Genomic DNA, 22,675 nt, shown 5'->3' with positions numbered 1-22,675 from the left:
TGCTCAAACTTTCTGTTGGCTCCACCCTCCATCACTTGAGCCCGCATCACTAGCCATCAAGAAAATGACATTAAAAGTTTCACTACTTGGAGGCAACCAGAAGTTTAAATTATTTACTATTTTTTTCTTCTTTTGTTTTGTTTTCTTTCATATTTTTTTTTAATTAAAGAATGGCTGACTACATTTACTTTTATTCTTAGGAAAAATGTCAGTTTTGGCTCTTGGAGGAAAGCTTTCCCAATGATCATACTCATGTCCAAAATCCAGGGGAGTTTTTCTATTCCCCTTGTCCGTTTTTTTTTCTTTTTCTTTTTCTTTCTTTCATTTTTTTTTTTTTTTTTTTGTCCTTACCATGAGTTAATAAAGCCTAGATATACATTGAGGACAATGCATAATTCTTAAGTTGGGGTAGGTGCAACATACTTTGTAATGGATATTTTTATTTTTAATCTGAATAGTTATCTTGATTCTATTTGATGCTTCAATGTATGTTCGTTTTGTCTGTCATTTCCTTTTGATAACAAATTGATGACGCACTCATTGGGTTGCTTGTTCTTAAAGACTAATAATTTCATGATTTTGAGCTTTTTATAAAACCTTTTTTCATGAGAACCATGCATAATGAGCCTAGGTCAAAAAAAAAATTCTGTTTTGAATCCCTTAAAAGTCTTATAAATGGATTATCCATCTCGGATTTTCGTTGTCACCTCGAAAGGCCCCCTTTTGGCTTGAGAGTAATTTTAGTGCCTTAGAGTAAAATTAGATAGTAAAAAAATAGTGGCCTATAGTGTTATCGAAAAAATAACTATAATAATAATAAAAGCCATAGAAATGAGGCATTTGCCAGTGTGCTGACACAAAAAAAATATATATTAATCAAAAGTGTGCGTGTGTGCATGGATAGAGGTGAAAAGAGCTATCTCTGCCGTGTCTAGTTAGGGCCCGCGAGAAAAGAGTGATAGGTTCTGGCGATCGAGTGTGAAAGCTAGGCCTCTAGGTAAAATAAATACCCTCTATCTTTCATGTGTGTGAGTTTTGGGCACTCCTGGCTAGTATTGCTCTTCGATTTGCAATAACAGTATGTCTAGCCGATGGCCGAGCTAGAGTAAAGGGAAGATGAGATGGGAGTAGTATAAAACATTTTTGGGTACTTTTTTATTTTATTTATTGTGCGAGCCTAAAGACTGTTGATATTTAAGAAAGGATTCGATGAATGGAATGAATATTTTCTTACCAATTTTGCATGATTTCTTGTTTTGCCTTACTCGAGGATGATCAAAAGTTAAGTTGGGGGTGTTTGATAGCACAGGAAGCGTGCTATTTTCTTCTACTTAACTCAAGGTTTTTAAGCCACTTAATATGTTTAATTTGATTGTTTTGTAGTACTCGAGTGTACAAGCATTCAAATGAAGCGTTCAGGACAAAAAGACGTTAAGATGGCCAAGATAGGAGCTAATTTAAACAAAGGACTAAAGAAGACCAGCTCATTGAAGTTCTCTGCCCTGCCGAGCGTTGCAATGCTCCTCCAAAGCATAAGCCCAACGCTCACTCGACGCTTGAAGGCAATAGGCTCAGGTGCAGGACAGTGTTGCAACGTTCCAAAGATGGAACAACGCCACCGTTCCAACGCTTGAAGGCAGAATGGTAGCATTATAATGCTCAACCCTAGCTTTGCAATGCTACGTAGTTTGATGGACATTCCCCTCCGCGCACGCACAACCAAGCATCAAGGGCCTGTGTTATGATGTTTCCTTAACACTTAACATAAACACGCCGCAACGTTGTGACGCTGCGACAAGCCTATAAAAGAATCATTCAGAGCCAACATTCAACACAACGAGAATTTGAGAAAAACTGAAGAGTTAGTCCAATTTGGGAGCCCTTATAGCCGAATTACTGTGCAAAGATTGTCATTGTCAGCCTCGTTCCTTATTTAAATCATTTTAATTCCGATATGTCTTTTAGAAGCTAGGTAAATTCTCTTGGGATTGTTTGTATGTCTTAATTCTTGAAGAATCGCTTGTTAAATTTACTTAATTATTGTGAACCCTTTGGGTGGATTTGTGTTAATTGTAATAGAGTTTCAATTAATTGATCTGACAAATTAATTTATTGAAGTTGTTGTTTGCAAAATTGTCATAGCCTATGCAATATTGATTTAATTTAGTTGCACGTATTAGGATCACATGTTTAGGGTCTAGACTTTTGATAAATAGTAGAAATACAAGTTATTACAGCTCAAATTTGCAAAACAATGAGAGAAAGCGATGGTAAAATAGGCAATATCATGTCTGAAAGCGCCAAACTAAAAGGAATTGCGATCGCTAATGCTCATCGCATAAAAGTAGTTAATCTGCCTATTATGTGCAAGTACAATGTAATGGTGCATATGAAATTGCGATCCAAGGGCACAATGCGATAGCGCACTTGAAGTTGTGATCGTGAGAAGTTTCTCAAAAAGTGATCGCATAAAAACCTCGCATCAAGGCGACAACATAATAAATCATGATGAGACGTAAAGCTGATAACGATCAATTTCGAATTTAGTTGACAAGCTGTTAAAAACCATACTGTTGCAAGTACATTGAACTTTCAGTGACCTTTAAACAACACAACAGAGTAGGGAAATTAATGTCGCCCATCATTGCAATCACTAGTAAGAAGAGCTACTTCACCTTGAAATCTATAAATACCCAATGCTACCAGAGAGAGAGGGGGATACATATATACACAGAGACGGAGGGAGAACAAGGAGGTGAGGTGAAGCCGAGAGAAATCTCTCCCAGACAGATCGAGAGATTTCTGGAAAACAATACAAAGGAAAGAAGTCCAACCCTTGCGAGAGTGATAAAGAGTAGTGTAAAAGGCCACAAAAAGCAAGACATTGCTACCTGGCTTGTTATTTCTCAATCCATTTGTTATTTTGTATTCAACACTTTATTTGCAGAAAATGAAAACTTCATTTCGATTTATGTTCAGTCTCTCCACACCATGCATGAGTAACTAAATTTGTGAATGGGTTGAGAAGTACTTAGCTAGCATGACTTAAGCTATGCATTTTATGTGATCATCTTGTCTTATGTATGCATCATTCATCATTTGGAAGTGCTTGAGAGAGTAGTCTAAAGATAGAATCTAGGCTTGAGAGAGTCGGATTAAGATTGCATAAGTAAGAGTAGAAACTTAGAAATAAGTTCTATATGTTGTTTCCCATACATATCGCATGCGTCCTGGAAATAGAAAATGTGGCATTATGCATTGAGAAATGTAGTACTAATATTTGTGTATAGCATGATCGCATAACTTGTACACAAACTTGGGAAATGTTAGCTAAGTCTCTTCTCAACCCTTTCATCACATACTTGTTATAACTCTACGCTTTCATCACTCTGCGTTCAACTTCATCGCATAGAAAAGTCTAAATCAAAACACCATCTACTTCTTTATCACCACCGCAATAGACTCAGAGAGTCTGTCGCACATCTATTTAGTAGTCCCTTTGTTCGACCCTGGACTTACCAGGAACCTAAGAAGGCTTATACTTGGGCTTTGTTAGGAAACTTGTATGATTATTGCATCCACACATCATCGCATGATAAACCAACGCATCAACTTTTTCTGGCCAAACTCATGTATGCCCTAGTATAATCTTTCCTAATTAATCGTGTTTCAGGATATGGCTTATCCAACTAGCATGTCTCAACAATTGAACCCTGTTGTAATGAAATTCAATTTTAACTTGTATGTCACTAAGAAAGAATAGTTGTAAATTGAATTAGGGCTAATTTGGTTTAATATCAAATTCGGCTAATTGGGCTATTAGATTTTCTAATAGGTTGAAAAGTTCAAAAAATTAGTAAAAATAACTAGTGCCTAAGGATAGAAAATAAAAAGCATATAAACAATTCCCAAGACTTTTCCATCAATTTGATCCAATCCCTTTTCTGTGCTAACTTTTTTCTTTCTTTATTCGATTGTCAATTTATTTTACAAAAAAACAACCAAACCCTCATTCTCATTAGAATCTTTAAAATAATCCTAGCTAATCATTGGTCTTTCTATGGATTTGACCCTGATCTTACCACTTTAATGCATTTATGGTACAGTCTTGGATCGGTGAATATTATCTTTCTTTGATCAGGCTGGGGGTGTGTACAACAACGCATTCCTAGAGTCCGTACAAACGTCGTTCATAATAAAGACTTATATTTCACCAGGATGACCATAGGTAACATGACCTGAATCCTGAGCGAGTTATGAACTTCTGCCTATGAAGGCGGTCCTTTGATTTATATAGGTGAGAATGGCCAGATCGCCGACTCAACAAGTCTACCATTTTGGGGATTCGTCTGATTGGGGAGCTGGGAACACAGCTACACAAGAAGAAATTCACTCCTTCCCCAATGTCGAGGTAAGTAGATAAATTACTCCCTTAAGGGTTGATTCTGAAGCTTTAACAATGTGGCGACACACCCTCTCTTGGCCCGAGTGGGGTTTGATCATAGTTAGACTACGATTTATTGTTCATTAAAGGGATCAGTAGTATTTAAGGAGTTAGATGTAACTATAGGGACAAAACAGTCATTTTGGCCTAGCTATACTTACGAGCAATGTGTGAAAGGTCATCATACTGTTGATTGATTATATCCAATGGAGACAGAATATATCTGTAGTACAAAGAGTGCAGTTGATGGTCTTTAATGGAGTGCCCATCAATTAACGGATGGTGAATAATTTAAATTAAAGAGTTTAATTAATTATTCACGTACCATTGGAGCTTCAAGTTACAAGTCCATGAGGTCTCCTTAGTAACTCAACAGGATTTCATGAGAATCTATTTTTAGATTAATTTGAATTGTTCAAATTAATTGAGGGAATTAATTATATGTAATATATTATATGTAATTTGAATTGTGCAAATCAAATATATTATATGTAATATAATTAATTTAATTTAATTATATATGATATAATTACTATAATATATTTGATACATTATAATATTAAGTATTTATGAGAAGAAATAAATATTTGAATATGATTCAAATATTAATTATATGAATTGGATTCATATAGTTAAAATTAATATAAATGTGATTTATATTAAAAGCCATTAGTGAGAGAAATGTACGTTATATTTGATATAACATATAGTTTAATATATATTATATGATAAGGTAGTTATCATATGAATATATATTAAATAATTTATTAAATAAATTAGTTATTTTTTTTATCATATGGTTAAAATTAATATAAATGTGGGTTGGTTATATTTTCTTCTTCTCTGTGTGGTGAAGAAAAGAAACAAAAGAAACCTTTTTTTGGTGTCCTGATATCTCAGGCTTTCCCTTGCTTTTCTTTTCTTCTCCTCTCTCAATCCCTTCCCTCACCAAAATAGTCAGAGTTCACTCATCCTGGATTCTCATCCAGAGAATATCGAGGTTGCTTTTGTGGTAGTACCCTTTTTGGTGTTCATGTTTTTCACATTGAAGAGGAAACGTGAAGATTACGTTCTTCAAGGATATATCTTCTATTTCCTTTATCTCTTCTTAGTTTATCAAGCATGTTGTATGTTTTGTTTAATTAAATGCATGATCTATTCTATTTCTCTGTAAAATTGCGTTCTGTAAATTTTTTAGAATTGGGACGATCTGCTTCTGCTGTGGACCCTTCACAAGAATCCTTCAATTGGTATCAGAGTGGCATTTCTGGCCCAATTTTTTCCAAAATTTCATATTATTTTTTATAGTTTTTTGTGGGATTTAAGCATTCTGTAATTTTTCATGTGATGAATGTTTAAGAATGTAGGTGTTTGAAATTATTGGATAATTTACGGGATTGGCACTGATAGTTTACTACTTTTGATTTACAAATCTGTTTGTAAGGACCCCTATTTTGGGCTTATTTGTTTGCGATCGGGTCTGTATTTTAAAGTTTCGAGTTACACGTACTGTCCCCGATGAGTTTCGGAGGAAATTCAAAGCAATGCTATGATGAGCAAGAAAGCTTTTGCTAAGAGATTACATAGTTTTTTTTATACGAGATCACATAGTTTTTACTACAAGATCACATAGCGTTTGCTACAATATCTGGCAGTGTTTGCTACGAGATCTGCTAGCTTTTACTACAAGATCGCGTAGCGTTTGCTACGAGATCTGCCAGTGTTTGCTAAGAGATCTGCTAGCTTTTGCTACGAGATCATGTAGCATTTTCTACGAGATCTGCCATCATTTGCTACAAGATCTGCTAGTGTTTGCTATGGTATCTGCTAGATTTCGCTATGAGATCATGTACTGTTTCCTACGAGATCTGCCAGCATTTGCTACAAGATTTATCTGTGTTTCCTACGAGATCGCTACAGAGAGATCATTGGTATGTGGTTCCATTCGAGCAGTTCAACGCCTGGTTCATCTGTTTTGAATCGGATGATTTTTATCTTGTAATAGATAGTTACTTTGATTAATTAAATTAATATAAGTGTTATATAATTTAATTAGCTGTTTAGGTCCAATCCTAGTCCAATAATTTTTTTTAAATTAAGCATTTGATGTATGATTATTTTTATTATTATATGTCATAATGTATGATTATTTTTATTATTATATGTCATATAGTAAAAAAATCCCATGGTTATGCATTTAATTTCATGCATCATTTATATTATAAGTGTTATAATATATATATAATTGCATGATTAATTAATATATCATGCTCATGCATCATATAATATAAGTGTTATACTATATGTTTGCATGCATTAATAATATTGTCATGCATCATTTATATTATGAATGTTATAATATATAGTTTTGAGTATGTATGGATGATTGTTATTAATTATTTCATTACACTATTATATAATTGTTATATATAGTTAGTAATGAAATAGAAATGTATGAAGTATGATATTACTTTAGGTAATTTATAATTGTTATAATTTACTAAGTATGTCATTTCATGCAATTGATTGGTTTTATTTTGTTTCAAGTTTTATAATCGTTATAATTAAATTAATTTAGAAATTAAAATCAATAATTCAAAATTGCATGCAAATCTTAGGTCAAAATCATCTTTTAAAATTGTTTTAAAATATGATTCACATAAACCTAAGATCATGTTTCTAATGAGATTAGAAATCTTAGTTTAATCTTTTAAATCGGTTTAATAGGATTAAATTGATCTTAATAAAAGATTGACAATTTAACAAATATATCTATAAGGGACGTTTTGTCTAAGGCGAGTTCTGTCTAGGCTGGGGTATTTAAGTTGACGGAAATGTAACACCCCTATCTGGGAACTTACGTGGAAAAGTGAATTAGATATTTTTGTTACATGCATGCAAGATTGATTTAAAGTTTATTAAAGAGTTTAATAGATTTTGATCAAAATTGTTTAACTATCCAAAAATAAATGTTGGTTTTGGGCAAATTAAATATTCACTTAGTTAAAAATTAGTAGTCGATTTTTCCTAAGTTAATTAACCCTAGGTAAAATACTCAGTGGGAGGAAAATTGGGTATATGATACTTAATTTATCCTCTTCAAGTTTCTCCTTAAAATTCACACCTTGAGGTCTATACTCGGTCTCGAGGCACCATGGGTGTCCCCCTATGGATGGCATTTGAATAGATCAATATCAAGGTGAATGGAGAGATTGTTTATAGTAAGTGGAAGTGAGACGTGTGACAACACATCCCTTGGTCTCTCTCATTAGGTTGAACTAAAGTTTCGTGCATGGACTCGTGGCATCGTGGGTATCCCCATAAAGGATGACATTTTTGCATTACACTTTATTCAATTTCCAGAAATTGATAGGGTTGCTTTAGGTTCATGTCCCAATTGATTTTTTCCCTACGGTTGGCTCATTGGGCAGAACTCTAGAACCTAAAAAGGGGTCACACTTACAAGAATTGTTAAGCAAGTTAACAAATTCTGGACTAAACAATGATGACTGTTAGTTACAATGACAATGTGTTGTTCTGTCTAATAGTTGAGAATGTCTCATTTCAGTGAAGGGGCACTTTATCACTCTACGGTGACTTTTGTCCTACCTCACTGAAACATCATTGCAAAATAGATTTAACCTAGGGTACACTAGACTATTTTGCTAAAAATTGATTGGTTGTCTTAGTAGTTTAATGCAAATAAACTAATTATAAATAATTTGTATGTTTCAGCAAATTTATTTCAATGGCTACCGTTACTTTAAATCTTCTCGCCACTGACAAATTAACAAGCGAAAAATATGCTTCATGGGAAAACACGATCGACACAATTTTAATAATCGTTGACCTTCTTTTTGTCCTAATGGAGGACTGTCATCCCATTTCAACTCTAAATGCTGTTTGAAATGTTCGAGAAGAAGCATACGAGCGTTGGACATGGCCAAACAAAAAGGCTCGAGCTTATATCTTTGCAAGTCTTTCTGAAATCTTGGCCAAGAACATGAGCCCATGCTCACAGGTCGTGAGATCATGGAGTCCCTGAAGGGAATGTTTAGACAACTGTCCGTACAACTCAGGCATGATGCTTTCAAACATATCTTCCATGCCCGTATGCAAGAAGGGGCAATCTGTTCAAGAACGTGTTCTCAACATGATGGTCCACTTCAATGTGGCAGAGATAAAAAGGTCCGTCATAGATGAAGCCAGTCAGGTTAGCATTATTTTGGAATCTTTACTTGAAAGTTTCCTTCATTTCCAAAGCAATGTTATTTTGAACAGGATTGACTACAACCTAACCACCTTCCTCGACGAGCTAAAGACCTTCCAGTCCTTAATGAAAAGCAAGGGAGATAAGGGTGAAGCAAATGTTGCTCATCCTCTAAGAAGTTCCACAGAGGTTCAACCTCTGGGATAAAGTCTATACCTTATTCCTCCGGTAATAAAAAGTGGAAGAAGAAGAAAGGTGAAAAGGGGAAAGCTAACCCACCAACAACTGCTCAAAAAAAATCCAAAGTTGCAAAGGGAATTTGTTTCCATTGCAACCAAGAGGGACATTGAAAAATGAACTGTCCCAAATACTTGGCAGAAAAGAAGAAGGCCAAGCAAGGTAAATGTGATTTTCTTGTATTCGAAACATGTTTAGTAGAGAATGATGATTCTGCCTGGATTTTAGATTCTGGCGCTACTAACCACGTTTGTTCTTCATTTCAGAGAATTAGTTTCTGGTGACAACTAGATGCTAGTGAGATGACGATGTGGGTTGGAACTAGACACGTCGTTTCGGATGTGGTAGTGGGAGGTCTCTAGTTGACTTTACAAAATAGATTCATTTTACTAGAAAATGTATATGTAGTTCCTGGTTTGAAGAGAAACTTAATTTCTGTAAAGTGTTTACTTGAACAAAAATATTGTATAAATTTATCTATAAATAAAGTGTTTATTTCAAAGAATGGTATCAATATTTGTTCAGTTGAACTGAAAAATAATTTATATGTGTTAAGGCCCTTAGCAACTAAATCCCTCCATAACATTGAAATGTTTAAAACTACAGTAACTAAACATAAAAGGCTTAAAATTTCTCCAAAGAAAATGCTCAACTTTGGCACCTGAGGTTAGGACACATTAATCTCAATAGGATTGAGAGATTGATAAAGAATGGACTTATGAACGAGTTAGAAGAAAATTCTTTACCTATGTGTGAGTCATGACTTGAAGGCAAAATGACTAAGAGACCATTTACTAGAAAAGGTCACAGGGTTAAAGAACCTTTAGAGCTAGTATATTCAAACCTCTGTGGTCCGATGAATGTAAAAGCTAGGGGAGGTTACGAATATTTCATCACCTTTACTGATGATTATTCAAGATATAGGTACGTTTGATGCAATATAAGTCTGAATCTTTTGAAAAGTTCAAAGAATTCAAGGCTAAAGTTGAAAATGCATTAAGTAAAACGATAAAGACATTTGGATCTGATCGGGGTGGAGAGTTTATGGATCTAACATTCCAAAACTATTTGATAAAACATGAAATTATATCCCAACTTTGAGCACCGGGTACCTCAGTAAAATAGTGTATTAGAAAAGAGAAATTGAATCCTGTTGGACATGGTTCGGTCTATAATAAGTTACGCTTGCTAACCTGCTCGTTTTGGGGTTATGCAGCGAAGATTGCGACGTACATTTTGAACTATGTTCCATCCAATAGTGTTATCAGAACACCTTTGGAGTTATGGAAGTCGTAAAGCTAGTTTACATTATTTCATAATCTGGGGTTGCCCAGCACATGAGCTTGAGACAAATCCTAAGAAACTAGAATCTCATTCATAATGGTGCCTATTTGTAGGTTACCTCAAAGGAACGAGAGGTGGTTACTTCTTTGACCCAAAAGAAAACAAAGTGTTTGTATTGAAAAATGCTACTTTTCTTGAAGAATGCCATATAAGGGAGCATAAGCCCCACAGTAAAATTGTGTTGAATGAACTTTCCAAAAAAACTACTGAACCTTCAACAAGAGTTATTGAAGAACCCAACATCTCAACAAGAGTTGTTGAAGTTGGATCATCTAGTAGGTCAAATCCACCTCAAGTGTTGAGGAAATCTCGACGCGGTGGGAGGGTTGCAAACCCACTTGTCCGTTACATGAGTTTAACTGAAAACCTAGCTATGGTAGCTGACGGAGATGTTGAGGATCCATTGTCTTACAAGAAGGCAATGAAGGATGTTGACAAAGATGAATAGATCAAAGCTATGGATCTCGAAATAGAGTCAATGTACTTTAATTCAGTATGGGATTTTGTAGATCAACCTGATGGGGGTAAAACCTATAGGTTGCAAATGGATCTACAAGAAAAAATGGGGTGTTGATGGTGAGGTACAAACCTTCAAGGCTAGACTGGTGGCAAAGGGTTATACCTAAGTTGAGGGCGTTGATTATGAGGAGACTTGCTCACCTGTTGCCATGCTTAAGTCTATCCGGATCTTTCTGTCCATTGCCTCATATTATGACTATGAGATTTGGCAAATAGACATCAAGACTGCCTTTCTGAATGGCAATCTTGATGAGACTATTTATATAGAACAACCCGAAGGATTCATAATCCAAGGTCAAAAGCAAAGGGTTTGCAGGCTTAATCGGTCCATTTATGGACTGGAGCAAGTTTCTCGATCTTGGAATATAAGGTTTAATACTGCAATCAAATCTTATGGCTTTGATCAAAATGTTGATGAGCCTTGTGTTTACAAGAGGATCATTAACAGTTCAGTAGCTTTCTTTGTGTTATATGTAGATGATATCCTACTTATAGGGAATGATGTAGGTTTACCAACTGAAGTTAAGAACTGGCTAGCGACCTAATTCCAAATGAAAGATTTGGGAGAGGCTCAGTTTGTTCTGGGAATTGAGATCTTTAGAGATCAAAAGAACAAAACGCAAGCTCTGTCTTAAGCATTGTACATTGACAAGATGCTTGTCAAATATTCAATGCAAAACTCTAAGAGAGGCTTACTATCTTTTAGGTATGAAGTAATATTGTCTAAGAAGCAGTATCCTAAGACACCTCAAGAGGTTGAGGAAATGAGACAAATCCCCTATGCATCGGTTGTTGGTAGCCTGATGTATATGATGTTATGTATGAGACCTGACATCTACTATGCAATAGGGATAGTCAGTAGATATCAGTCTAATCCAGGATTTGATCACTAGACCACCGTTAAAAATATCTTCAAGTATTTATAGAGAACGAGGGACTACATGCTCGTGTATGGTTCTAAGGATCTGATCCTTACTGGATACACGAACTCTGATTTTCAGACTGATAAGAATTCTAGGAAATCCATTTCAGAATCAGTGTTCACTCTTAACGGATGAGTACTAAGTAAGGGTGCATTGTTGACTCCACTATGAAGGTTGAGTATGTAGCGACTTGTGAAGCTACTAAGGAAGCTGTTTGGCTCAGGAAATTCTTGACGGATCTAGAAGTCGTCCCAGATATGTCAAAGCCCATCACAGTTTATTGTGATAATAGTGGTGTTGTGGCTAATTCCCGAGAGCCTGGGAGTCACAAGCGTGGGAAACACATAGAGTGAAAATATCATCTCATCTGAAAGATTGTGCCTCGAAGGGAAGTGATCATCACGCATATAGCTTTGGAGCACAATGTTGTTGATTCGTTTACAAAGGCCCTTACGACTAAGGTGTTTGAGGGTCACCTAAGAGTATGGGTCTATGGAACAGGCCATGTTTAGACTAGGGCAAGTGGGAGATTTTGTACTGGGTGGTTTGTGTCCTAGTTTATTGCTTTGTGTACTTTGTATTACAGTTTGACTTTTCCACTGTACACCCCACTAGCTTTAGGTCAAATGAGAAATTTTTGGAGTTAATGCCCTAAATCTCGTAGGGTCTTATAGTTTGTAATTATAACGTACAAATATTTTATTTATGTAATAAAATATTTGATGGTTTATTTCAAAATTAGTTGCATTAACCACATACCAATAAACTAACATCCAAGGTTATCTTGTAGCTTAAATATGTATGTAAAGACATACGGTTGGATTATATTTAAGTGATAATCTAAATGGTCTGTAGTAGATGGATAATATTAGATACCTTATCTTGGTGGCACTACGAGTATGACCCGTTTTGTAGATGTTAAATTGTTGTAAAGTGCTACAAATGTTCTGATCTTGATCATTCATGTGGAAACATGTGAACGGGGATATTCTATAAAAAGAAGTTTGTATAAGACCGAACTACGAAATATTTAGTCTCATTATTTAACGACGTTCATAATAGAGACTTACATTTTACCAGGATGGTCATAGGTAACATGACCTGAATCCTGAGTGAGTCAAGAACTCCTGCCTATGAAAGAGTTCCTTTGATTTTTATGGGTGAGAGTGTCCAGATCGCCAACTCAACAAGCCTACCATTTTGGGAATTCGTCTGATTGGGGAGCTGGGAACACAGTTACATAAGAAGGAATTCACTCATTCCCCAACATCGGGATAAGTAGATAAATTGCTCCCTTAAGGACTAATTCTAGGGCTTAAACAATGTGGCGCCACACCCTCTCCTGACCCTATAAGGGTTTTGTCATAGTTGGACTACGATTTATTATTCATTAGAGGGATCAGTGGTACTTGTGGTACTTAAGGAGTTAGATGTAACTATGTACTTACGAGCAATTTGTGAAGAGTTATCGTACTGTTGATTGGTTATATCCAATAGACATAAAAATCTATTTGTAGTGCGAAAAGTGCAGTTGACGGTCTTTAGTGTAGTGCCCGTCAGTTAACGGATGGTGAATAATTTAAATTAAAGAATTTAATTAATTATTCACGTACTGTTGGAGTTTCAAGCTACAGGTCCATGAGGTTCCCTCGATAGCTCAACGGGATTAAATGAGAATCTGTTTTTAGATTAATTTGAATTGTTCAAATTAATTGAGGGAATTAATTATATGTGATATAACTAATTTAATTTAATTATATATGATAATAATTACTATAATATATTTTATACATTATAATATTAAATATTTATAAAAGAAAATAAATATTTGAATATGATTCAAATATTAATTATATGAAATGGATTCATATGGTTAAAATTAATATAAATGTGATTTATATTAAAAGACATTGGTGAGAGAAAGATATGTTACATTTGATATAACATATAGTTTAATATATATTCATATGATTTTAATATATATTATATGATAAGGTAGTATCATATGAATATATATTAAATACTTTATTAAATAAATAAATTTTATTTATTTATTTATTTTTGAATTAATATTATTTGGGAGAGAGTTGTAACTCCCTCTCCCCTCTTTCTCTCTAGATCGTGTAGGTGTTGGTTACACTTTTTTCTTCTCTGTGTGGTGAATAAAAGAAACAAAAAGAAACCTTTTTTTGGTGTTCCAATATCTCAGACTTTCCCTTGCTTTTCTTTTCTTCTCCTCTCTCAATCCCTTCCATCACCAAAATGGTCAGAGTTCACTTCTCCTGGATTCTCATCCTGAGAATATCGAGATTGCTTTTGTGGTAGTGCCTTTTTGGTGTTCGTGTTTTTCAGAGGAAACGTGAAGATTAAGTTCTACAAGGGTATGTCCCCTATTCCCTTTTTCTCTTCTTAGTTTCTTAAGTATGTTGTATGTTTTGTTAATTAAATTCATGATCTCTTTTGTTTATGTGTAAAATTGTGTTCTGTAAATTTTTTTAAATTGGGACGATCCGCTTCCGTTGCGGACACTTCACAGGGATCCTTCAAAATCAACATTTTCATAAAATTGAGACTTTAATATCTTGGTCAATATCGACATTTTAAGCCATTTAAGTAATTTATTAAAAGATTTAAATTTTTTTTTCAAAAAGTGAAATAATCCACTCATTTACTTTCACCCTGTTGGCCCTTTTTTTTTTGTTTTTTTTTAAATAAAGACTACTATTTTTCTTTTCTTTTCTTTTTTTAACGATGGAATAAATGTTGTATGACTTTGCATGCATTAATTCTATAAAATTATAAGTTTTTCTATTTAAAAAAAATCAAATTATAGGTTACATATATATCTATGTGCATAGGCAAATTTATGGTTTAAATAAATGTGTGTTATTTCTTTGTTAAATATATATATTTTGTAGTTCATTTTATTTACAATTATATTGTGATTCCTCTTAAATAATTTTCAACTTAACGTGCAATGCCTTTTGCATATTTTTAATTTTAAGGTAATAAAATTCTGTCACTTATAAATTAGAATTCTTTATTCTACCATTTTTATCATTGACTATACTTTTAATTGTTACGTGAAGTATTAAATGATAATAGTTAAGATACTTGAAATAACAGAATATATATATATATATATATATATATATAAATGAATAAACTAGTGATAATCTATGCATTTTTATGTTTTATTATTTTATTTTAATTTCTAACTTATTGTGCAATGGTTTATGTATATATTTTTAAATTTTTCAACATCTATCACTGTCCATCAATGATAGAATAAAATCAGAAAATCTATCACTGACATTATCAGTGATAAAGAGCGATAATAGTCTATCACTAATAAACTTATTTATTCTATCACTTCTATTGTTGATAGACTTTTATTTTTTTATTTGAAGTATATGATAGCAGTTGAGAGAGTTGAAATAACAAAGAACAAAAAAAGTGATAAATTTGAATATACATCTATCTGAGTGTATCAAAATATATCAGAGTCTAATCATTGTCTATCACTAAAATTGGCTTCTACCTTTCTTTGTGCCTTTAATGGATTTTTTTAACACTTTCAATGGGTTGGAGGTAAGATTTGCTATTTTGAAGTATCTTAACATGATTTTGCTATATATGCAAAGGAGCCCTGTCAAGAATGTATTTCTTAAAGACTATTATTTTATTGGATTAACATTATTATTTGGATTATTGAGATATATTACACCATGTAATTTTTTTTTTTTAGAATAGGTGATATTATTATACAACAACAAGGGGATCCCACAGCCCAAGATCATGACACCAAAGCACCAAAGCACAAGAGGGCAACAAAACCAAAACAAAGCCAATAAGATAAGACCAGAATAAAACCAACACATAAACACAAAACTCGCAAACCACCGAGGAGAAACGAACCGTAGAGACCATAATTTGAACCATGTAATTTTTTTAAGCATGTTGACAATACAATTAATTTTTAAATCTTTGCGTAACGTATTGTGGTTGTTATATTTTAACTAATGTAAATCATATGAAAAATTTATTGATCGAATAATCATTTAAGAATAAAAGAGATAGTATGATCAAATAAAATTGTTGTTCCAAAGCGAATATAACTCAACTGACATATAGATGAATCAATAAATAAGAGGTCTATAGTTTGAATTGCTCTACTCTTATTATACAGAAAAAAAATTGTCATATTTTTAATTTATATAGTCTATAGTGAAATTTCCACCTCTTATAATTAATTTAGCATTAATGAAATTAGATGTGTTCATATTATAGAAAATATTTGAAAGATAAAGTTAAAAAAGTAATAACAACATAACAAAGGAAAACATGAGAAAGTGGTAAATGGTAACGCACTAGTTCCCGTGTTAATGATAAAAATAGTGGAAAGACATCTTTTGTAGTAGGTATAAAAGTCTCGTTTGGTAATCATTTTGTTTTTAATTTTTGTTTTCGAAAATTAAACCTATAGATATTACTTTTACTTCAGCATTTTCCCTTTATTATCTACATTTTACTAATGATTTAAAAAAACTAATTCCAATTTTGAAAACTAAAAAAAGTTGTTTTCAAAAAGTTGTTTTTGTTTTTAAAGTTTAACTAAAAATTCAATCATTGTATTTAAGAAAAATGTAAATCATTGTAAGATGAAAATAGGCTTAATTTTCAAATACAAAAACAAAAACGAAATGGTTATCGGAGCCAAAACTTTTTAAATTCTATTATTAATTATAATTAAATGGAAAAATTAAGTTTGAAAGACTTTTTACCTTCCAAATTTAAGTTTCTAAGTAAGGATTTATAAATTCGTATATCATTTATAATGAATTGTTAATGGCATTTATGTAAATAAGTAAAATTGAGAATGGATATTTTTTTTTTCCAAAAATGTTTTACTAACATCCTCACTTTTTAATATAGTATAAATATTAATAAAATTTCGGGGCAGCATTTGTTTCTTACACTCATATTAATAGAGAGAGAATTTATAAATTGGTAGTAAAATGATTTAGTAAAATTACAATATATATATATATATAGAAAACAATGTTCCCTTATAAATTGGTCAAACATGAGCTAGGAACAAAATTAAATGAAATTAGCTTTGACCGTTTGAGTTCTATTTTGGTGAAGCTTTATTTTAGTATAAAATTTTTGAAAAGAAATATTTATTTTAGTTTCCAAATTTTGAAAAATAGTACATCGATATTTATTATCGTTATTTTTTCACATAATATACATCTACCAGAATACTTACTTTAGTATTTACATTACTCTTTTAAATACATGCTACATAAACAAATTAACAGAATTCTAGGGACCAAAATAAAATAATTATTAAAAAAAATAATTACAAGATAGTCCATAAAATTTGTGTCTTTAAAAAAAAATATACAGTAGGTGGGTCTTTGAACTTTAAAATATATCAAATTGGTTTTTAAAAACTTTCAATTCTTTTGGTCTAATAAGTCATTAGCCTATTAAATATAAATTTCACACTAGATAGAAAATGAATAGAGTTGAGAGACCTACTGAATATTTTTAAATTTTATGAACTTATTAGATACAAAATTCAAAATTCAAAATTTTTCTAGATACTTTTTAAATTCAAAAAATAAATAAATACAAATTTAAACTTTAGAGGTTATACTTGTCATTTATTTTTTAAAAAAAAGAGAGAGAAGAAAAGTATCCATTTATGTTCTAAACTTTCGAGTTATATTAATTCAAACCATAAAGTAATAATTGTATCGATTTAAATTCAAAACTTATATGCATGGGCATCAATCTATATCCTCAATTACATTCTATTTGAATAAACGTTGTGTGAAACTTATAATTTTGATTTTCTATGAAAATTGTTCATGCATCCATTCTAATCATCTATTTTATTAATCTGACATTTGAAGAAGTCTACAAATATGTAAAAATCAATGCATATTGAAATATTTTCAAAGATAATCATAATATGATATCTAAATTGATTAACTCACAATAATTTTGGAGTTTGTTTGATATAATTACAAGTCTCATACAATATTTTTCAAATGAAATTGAAAAGAAGTTGTACATTTGTTTAACAATGAAAAGAAGTTTATAAATAGATACACTTACATACGATCAAAGTTTTAAGTGATACAACTCTTGATAAGAGTATAAATTGATGCCTTTTTTGTAATTTACGTTTGATATGCATGTTTCAAAATGTTATACTTTTAGTCTTTAAATGTTGAGTTTGATTTCAATTTACTCTCTAAATTTCAAAATGTTACAATTTTACTCGAGATTTGAGTTTTGCTTCAATTTAATTCATATGTTTTCAAGATTTACACTTTTAACCTCAACTTTTTTTTTTACAAAAATACTCATTTTAGTTTTTGACGTAAATGTCTATTAATTATTTTAAAATTAGTTTTCATAGTGATGAAAAAATAGTGAAACTTAATAATTATAATCCAATTATTCTAGATAAATTAATGTACATTAACACTAAAGATTGAACGTGAGTACTTAATGAAAAAAAAAAATCTAGATTAAAATTATAAATCTTGAAATCCATGGATCAAATTGAAACAAAACTCAAGAGTAAAATCGTAACATTTTAAAATCCAGAAACTCAATTGAAATCAAACCCAAAATTTAAAAGCTTAAAATATAATCTTTTACAATCGAGAGACTAAATGGGAATTAGATCCAGAATTTCAGTTAAAAAAAAATAATGAAAAGGACAAAACTTTTTTTTTTTTTTCCAAAAACTCTTCAAAAGGTGGACTTTGACCCACTACTTTTCCAAGCTTGAAATAATCTCTCTCTCTCCCTCCCTCTCATATATTCTCTCTTTGGCATTCCATTCTTGAAAAAGTCACTATTTCCATTTCTCTCTCAATCTTTTCTACTTTTCAATCAACTCCTTCCTTCAAAAACCAAAACCCATTTCTTCAATTTAATTTGTAGGGTCTCTGTTTTGCTCTGTTTCAAAATTTTCATATAAAACTAATTCTAGCTTCCCACTTACATATATGGCCACCAAAGCTTCTAACATTCTACCTCCTTTTTCACATCAATACTTCCAGAAACTTTCATCATAGTAATCCTATCTTTTGCATTTGAAAAATGTATGAAGAAGATCATCAAATGGGGTTTTATGCAATAATCTTTTGATCTGTTTTTTCCCCCACAAAATACCCTTTTATGGATATTGCCTTCCAACTCCATCAACCCCATCTTCATTCCTTTCTTCAAGATGTAATGCAATCTTTTGGCTGCACTTACATTTGCCTCTGGTCTTATTTTCCTCAACCATTCAAGTCTCTCTCTCTCTCTCTCTCTTCTTTCTCTTTTCTTATTTTCTTGCTTTTTTTCTATTTTTTGGGTTTCTTTTTGCTGATGTTTTGGACTTATATTGCAGTTGCTTGAGATTTTCTGATGGGTTCTTGAAGGAAATTGAAGAACAGCCATGTTCTTCTTCTGCTGCTGCTGGAAGTTTAGCTCGGTTGCTTTTTGAGGAATATAAGCAATTAGAATTCAGTGTTGATGATGGGTAATTATTAATACTATATATAAAAAAAAAATGTTAGTATTTCCGTTTTGATAACCGTTCGGTTATAAACACTAGAGTTTGAAATACTAAAAACCAAATGATTATCGAACGGAAGGTGTCGTCCTCACTTTTATTTGTTATATAAGTGGTTTTGTTTTTTTGTGTTATTATTATATATTTGTAGGCTTGTTCCAGGACTTGCCCACAAACACAATGATCCTTGTCTGAAGTTGGAGAATTCCCAGCTTCAAACTTATGCTTCTTCTGATGTACAAAGACAGTTTTATCTTGTAAGTTTCATTAACTATTTTCAAGAGATTTCATATTTGTTTTCACTTCAAATTCAAACAGTGTTGTATATTTATTCTTTTTCTTTTCTGGTTTTGTTTCTTCAGGCAGCAGGGATTCAGGTTGGTTACATTATATGGGAATGCTTTGGATTGATTACTTTTAAAGTCTTTTCAGTTGAAGTTAAACTTTTTTGGTTTTGTGTTGGCTTTCATTATATTACAGACTTCAATCTTCTTGGGGAGCATCAATGGTGAAATTGAGCTTGGTTTCTCTAATGTTTCTCTGGTAAAAAATCACAAACTTTTTACCATATATATTCAAAAAGTTCCAAAGTTTGATTAATTGAATAGTATTTGAAGGATTTCAGGTTGACATTCAGATGATAATAAGCAATTTGGTACCTGGTGATGTTGTTGCTCCCAAGGTTTCAATAATGGAGCTTCCTCAGCCATCCACAAAGCTAAAACTGATCCCGAGTCCGAGTCCGAGTCCAAGCCCGATCCCGATCCCGAACCCACTTTCATCTTCATCTTCTTCCTTGAGATCACTCTCAATGGACAGCCCTGCAGAATCACCCTTCACAACGGCTGACATTTCCATTCGTCAAAGCCAGCTCCAACCTTCCTCCATGGACTCCATTTTTGCTCAAGCAAGAAACCTTCAATTCCCCTCACCAGAAGCCTTAGATGAGGCCATGACAAGAACAATTCTTGCAGTTCTTTCTTCACCAGCCTGTTCATCTTCCTCTTCTGTTCATCAGCCTCTTGAAAAGCTTCTTCCAAGCTACCATTTGAATGTAAAAGCCAGTGCTTTCAAGAAATATGCTAGAGTTTCAACCCCGATGACGACGCGGTTGAATCGAAAGTCGAGCACTAGGCAAAGCTTGCTCAAGAGATCATTTGCTTTCATGAGAAACTTGAATCTCATGAGGCTTCGAGAACGCATGCCAACAACGAGTCGACCGACGAGCTCGCAACTACACCATGTGATATCAGAGCGACGGCGGAGGGAGAAGCTCAATGACAGTTTTCAAGCATTGAAATCTCTACTACCTCCCGGAACCAAGGTATGATCTTTTGACCCTGTTTGAAATGACTTTTTAGATGATAGAAAAAGTATTTTTATGACATTAGAAAGTCGACATTCCAAACAAATCCTTACATTCTTTTTTTTATATCCACGAGTATCTATGCCAGTTTACGTATACTTCGACGAATTTCACTGAACAATCCATCTCATCCTAACAAGTCCTTACAACATTTGATTAATGCAGAAAGACAAAGGATCAGTGCTAACAACTACAAGGGAGTATGTGAGTTCTTTGAAAGCTCAAGTGGCTGAGCTTAGTAGAAGGAACCAACAATTGGAAGCACAACTTTTGCAAAGTGCTAAAGAAGAAGGAAAAAAAGAAGCAAATTTTTTTCCCCAAGAAGAAAGATTCAGAGTTGGAATTTCACAAGTTCAAGAATCCACATCAGAAGGCCAAATTATAGATTTGCATATAGCAACTAGAGGAGAATCTCCATTGATAAACATAATCATTGGAGTTCTTGAGTTCTTGAAGCAGCTTAACAATGTGAGAGTTGTATCCATGGAAGGCAACACCCAGTTAACACCTTCTTCAAGTTCTATTAACCACCTAACTTTGAGACTAATCATTGAGGTAATTAGAAATTAATTAATGCTTAGTTTCTGCAACTAAAATATGAAAAAAAAAAAATGATGAAACCCCAAGTGAACAGAATATCAGTACAATCATAATACTCCAAACTCCTGCATCAAAAGGCAGACTTTGTTTTGAATGAAAAAAATTGGGGCGTTGAACTGAGTTATTAAGTTTAAAGTTAATACGCTAGAGTTAAGAAATCTCTATTCGGGGTGTAATGTTGTTTAGTCTAGAGTTAAAGAAACATAAGAGGGAGGAAGAAGGAAGGAAATATAGAGTTTCTCAATAAATGTGCAAACTAAAATAGACAACAGAGAATATCGTTGAAGTTTTTGTAGAATTGAGTTATTTAACATCGAGTTATGAAGTCAATGGGTCAAACACCCTCTGAACGTTTAAAACCGTGTTAAGAAAGTCTTTCTAAATAGGTCCGGATCAATTAAGAAACTCAATCAATAATTTGTGGTGGCAGCTGATTTCACAAGAAAGTGAGTAGGAAAGTGAAATTAGCTTTTGTAATCATTTTGAAAGATCAAATGTTCATCAGGAAATAGGAAGGAAATTGGGTATAAAAGAGCAGGTAGAGAAATGAAAGTAGAAAAAGAAAAAAATGAAAAGAAAAACAAAACTTTGGCTCAAAATTTTTTCTCTTACTTTTTCTTTTTTTCCTTATTGAATTAGGAGAATGAATGGGACAAGTCTGCCTTCCAAGAAGCAATGGAAAGGGTTGTATCTAACCTGGCTAGATGACAACTGGACCAATCACCATCTGCCACCTGGATGTTCCAAAAAGCAGAAAATATTGGGTCAACTGCTCATTTGATCTCCACCACTATTTTTTTTTCTTATTATTATTATTTTATTGAGATATAGATTATTTGTCATGAGTGGTTATATAATATATTGTTCTTTTTGTTTCTATATACTTTTTATTTTTTGTCTCCTTACTTAGAGTTAGGGTAGGGTGGCAAGTTTTGTTCTCAATATCAATTATTATTATTATTATTATTACCATTTAAATGAATAAATTCTTTTGTAGTATCTTCCCAATGATATTAATATTTTGTTTTTCACTCCTATAAAAAAAAACAATAAAACAAAAACAAAACATCCTTGAATTTTCTCAAAATCTTACTAATGTACTTTTATGTTTGCATCCCAAACAATCCTTTCTTTTCTCAAACAAAAAGACAATCAAGAGTTTTTATCAAATAGTCATTTATCCATCTACATTCTTTGCATGTTTGAAAGCTTTCTAATATTTAAGCATACGTTTTGACTTTTTTAATCAATAATGTAGATTAATGAATTACGTTTTTATTAAGACGTGTAGATAAAGATATAAGACATAGAGACGATACGATATTAATACGATTACACGTCATTTAAAAAAATATATAAAATATATATGACAAGGACGGATTTATTAGAATAGATTTTTTTTTAAAAATATAGATCATTATTATAACATAAAGAAAATTTAAAG

The 22,675-nt window shown here is 32.5% G+C and overlaps 1 protein-coding gene across 2 annotated transcripts; it reads left to right on the top strand.

Annotated features, from left to right (window-relative positions):
- Positions 1–18,547: 18,547 nt before the first annotated feature.
- On the top strand, positions 18,548–22,230 carry LOC120070891 (putative transcription factor bHLH041). Of its 2 annotated transcripts, XM_039022788.2 has the most exons (8): positions 18,548–18,999; positions 19,101–19,232; positions 19,417–19,522; positions 19,628–19,642; positions 19,746–19,808; positions 19,891–20,589; positions 20,797–21,186; positions 21,871–22,230. In XM_039022788.2, exons 1-8 carry the CDS (start codon positions 18,884–18,886, stop codon positions 21,937–21,939), a joined length of 1,590 nt encoding a protein of 529 aa, XP_038878716.1. In that variant the 5' UTR covers positions 18,548–18,883; the 3' UTR covers positions 21,940–22,230. The 2 variants fall into 2 exon arrangements, with proteins under 2 accessions (XP_038878716.1, XP_090166799.1); XM_090310673.1 differs by having other exon boundaries at positions 19,417–19,642.
- The last annotated feature ends 445 nt before the right edge of the window (positions 22,231–22,675 follow it).

The sequence above is a fragment of the Benincasa hispida genome, chromosome 2, assembly GCF_027475165.1.
Source record: "Benincasa hispida cultivar pf3 chromosome 2, pf3_genome.v1.1, whole genome shotgun sequence".
Taxonomy (NCBI): Eukaryota; Viridiplantae; Streptophyta; class Magnoliopsida; order Cucurbitales; family Cucurbitaceae; genus Benincasa; species Benincasa hispida.
This window is presented reverse-complemented; position numbering and strand designations above follow the sequence as displayed.

Excerpts from the sequence above, each read along its gene's own strand:
- LOC120070891 (XM_090310673.1), top strand. The coding sequence starts at position 18,884 with ATGGATATTGCCTTCCAACTCCATCAACCCCATCTTCATTCCTTTCTT. Across the intron at positions 19,233-19,416 it reads GAATTCAGTGTTGATGATGG|GCTTGTTCCAGGACTTGCCC; the intron begins GTAATTATTAAT and ends ATATATTTGTAG. Across the intron at positions 21,187-21,870 it reads CTTTGAGACTAATCATTGAG|GAGAATGAATGGGACAAGTC; the intron begins GTAATTAGAAAT and ends TTATTGAATTAG.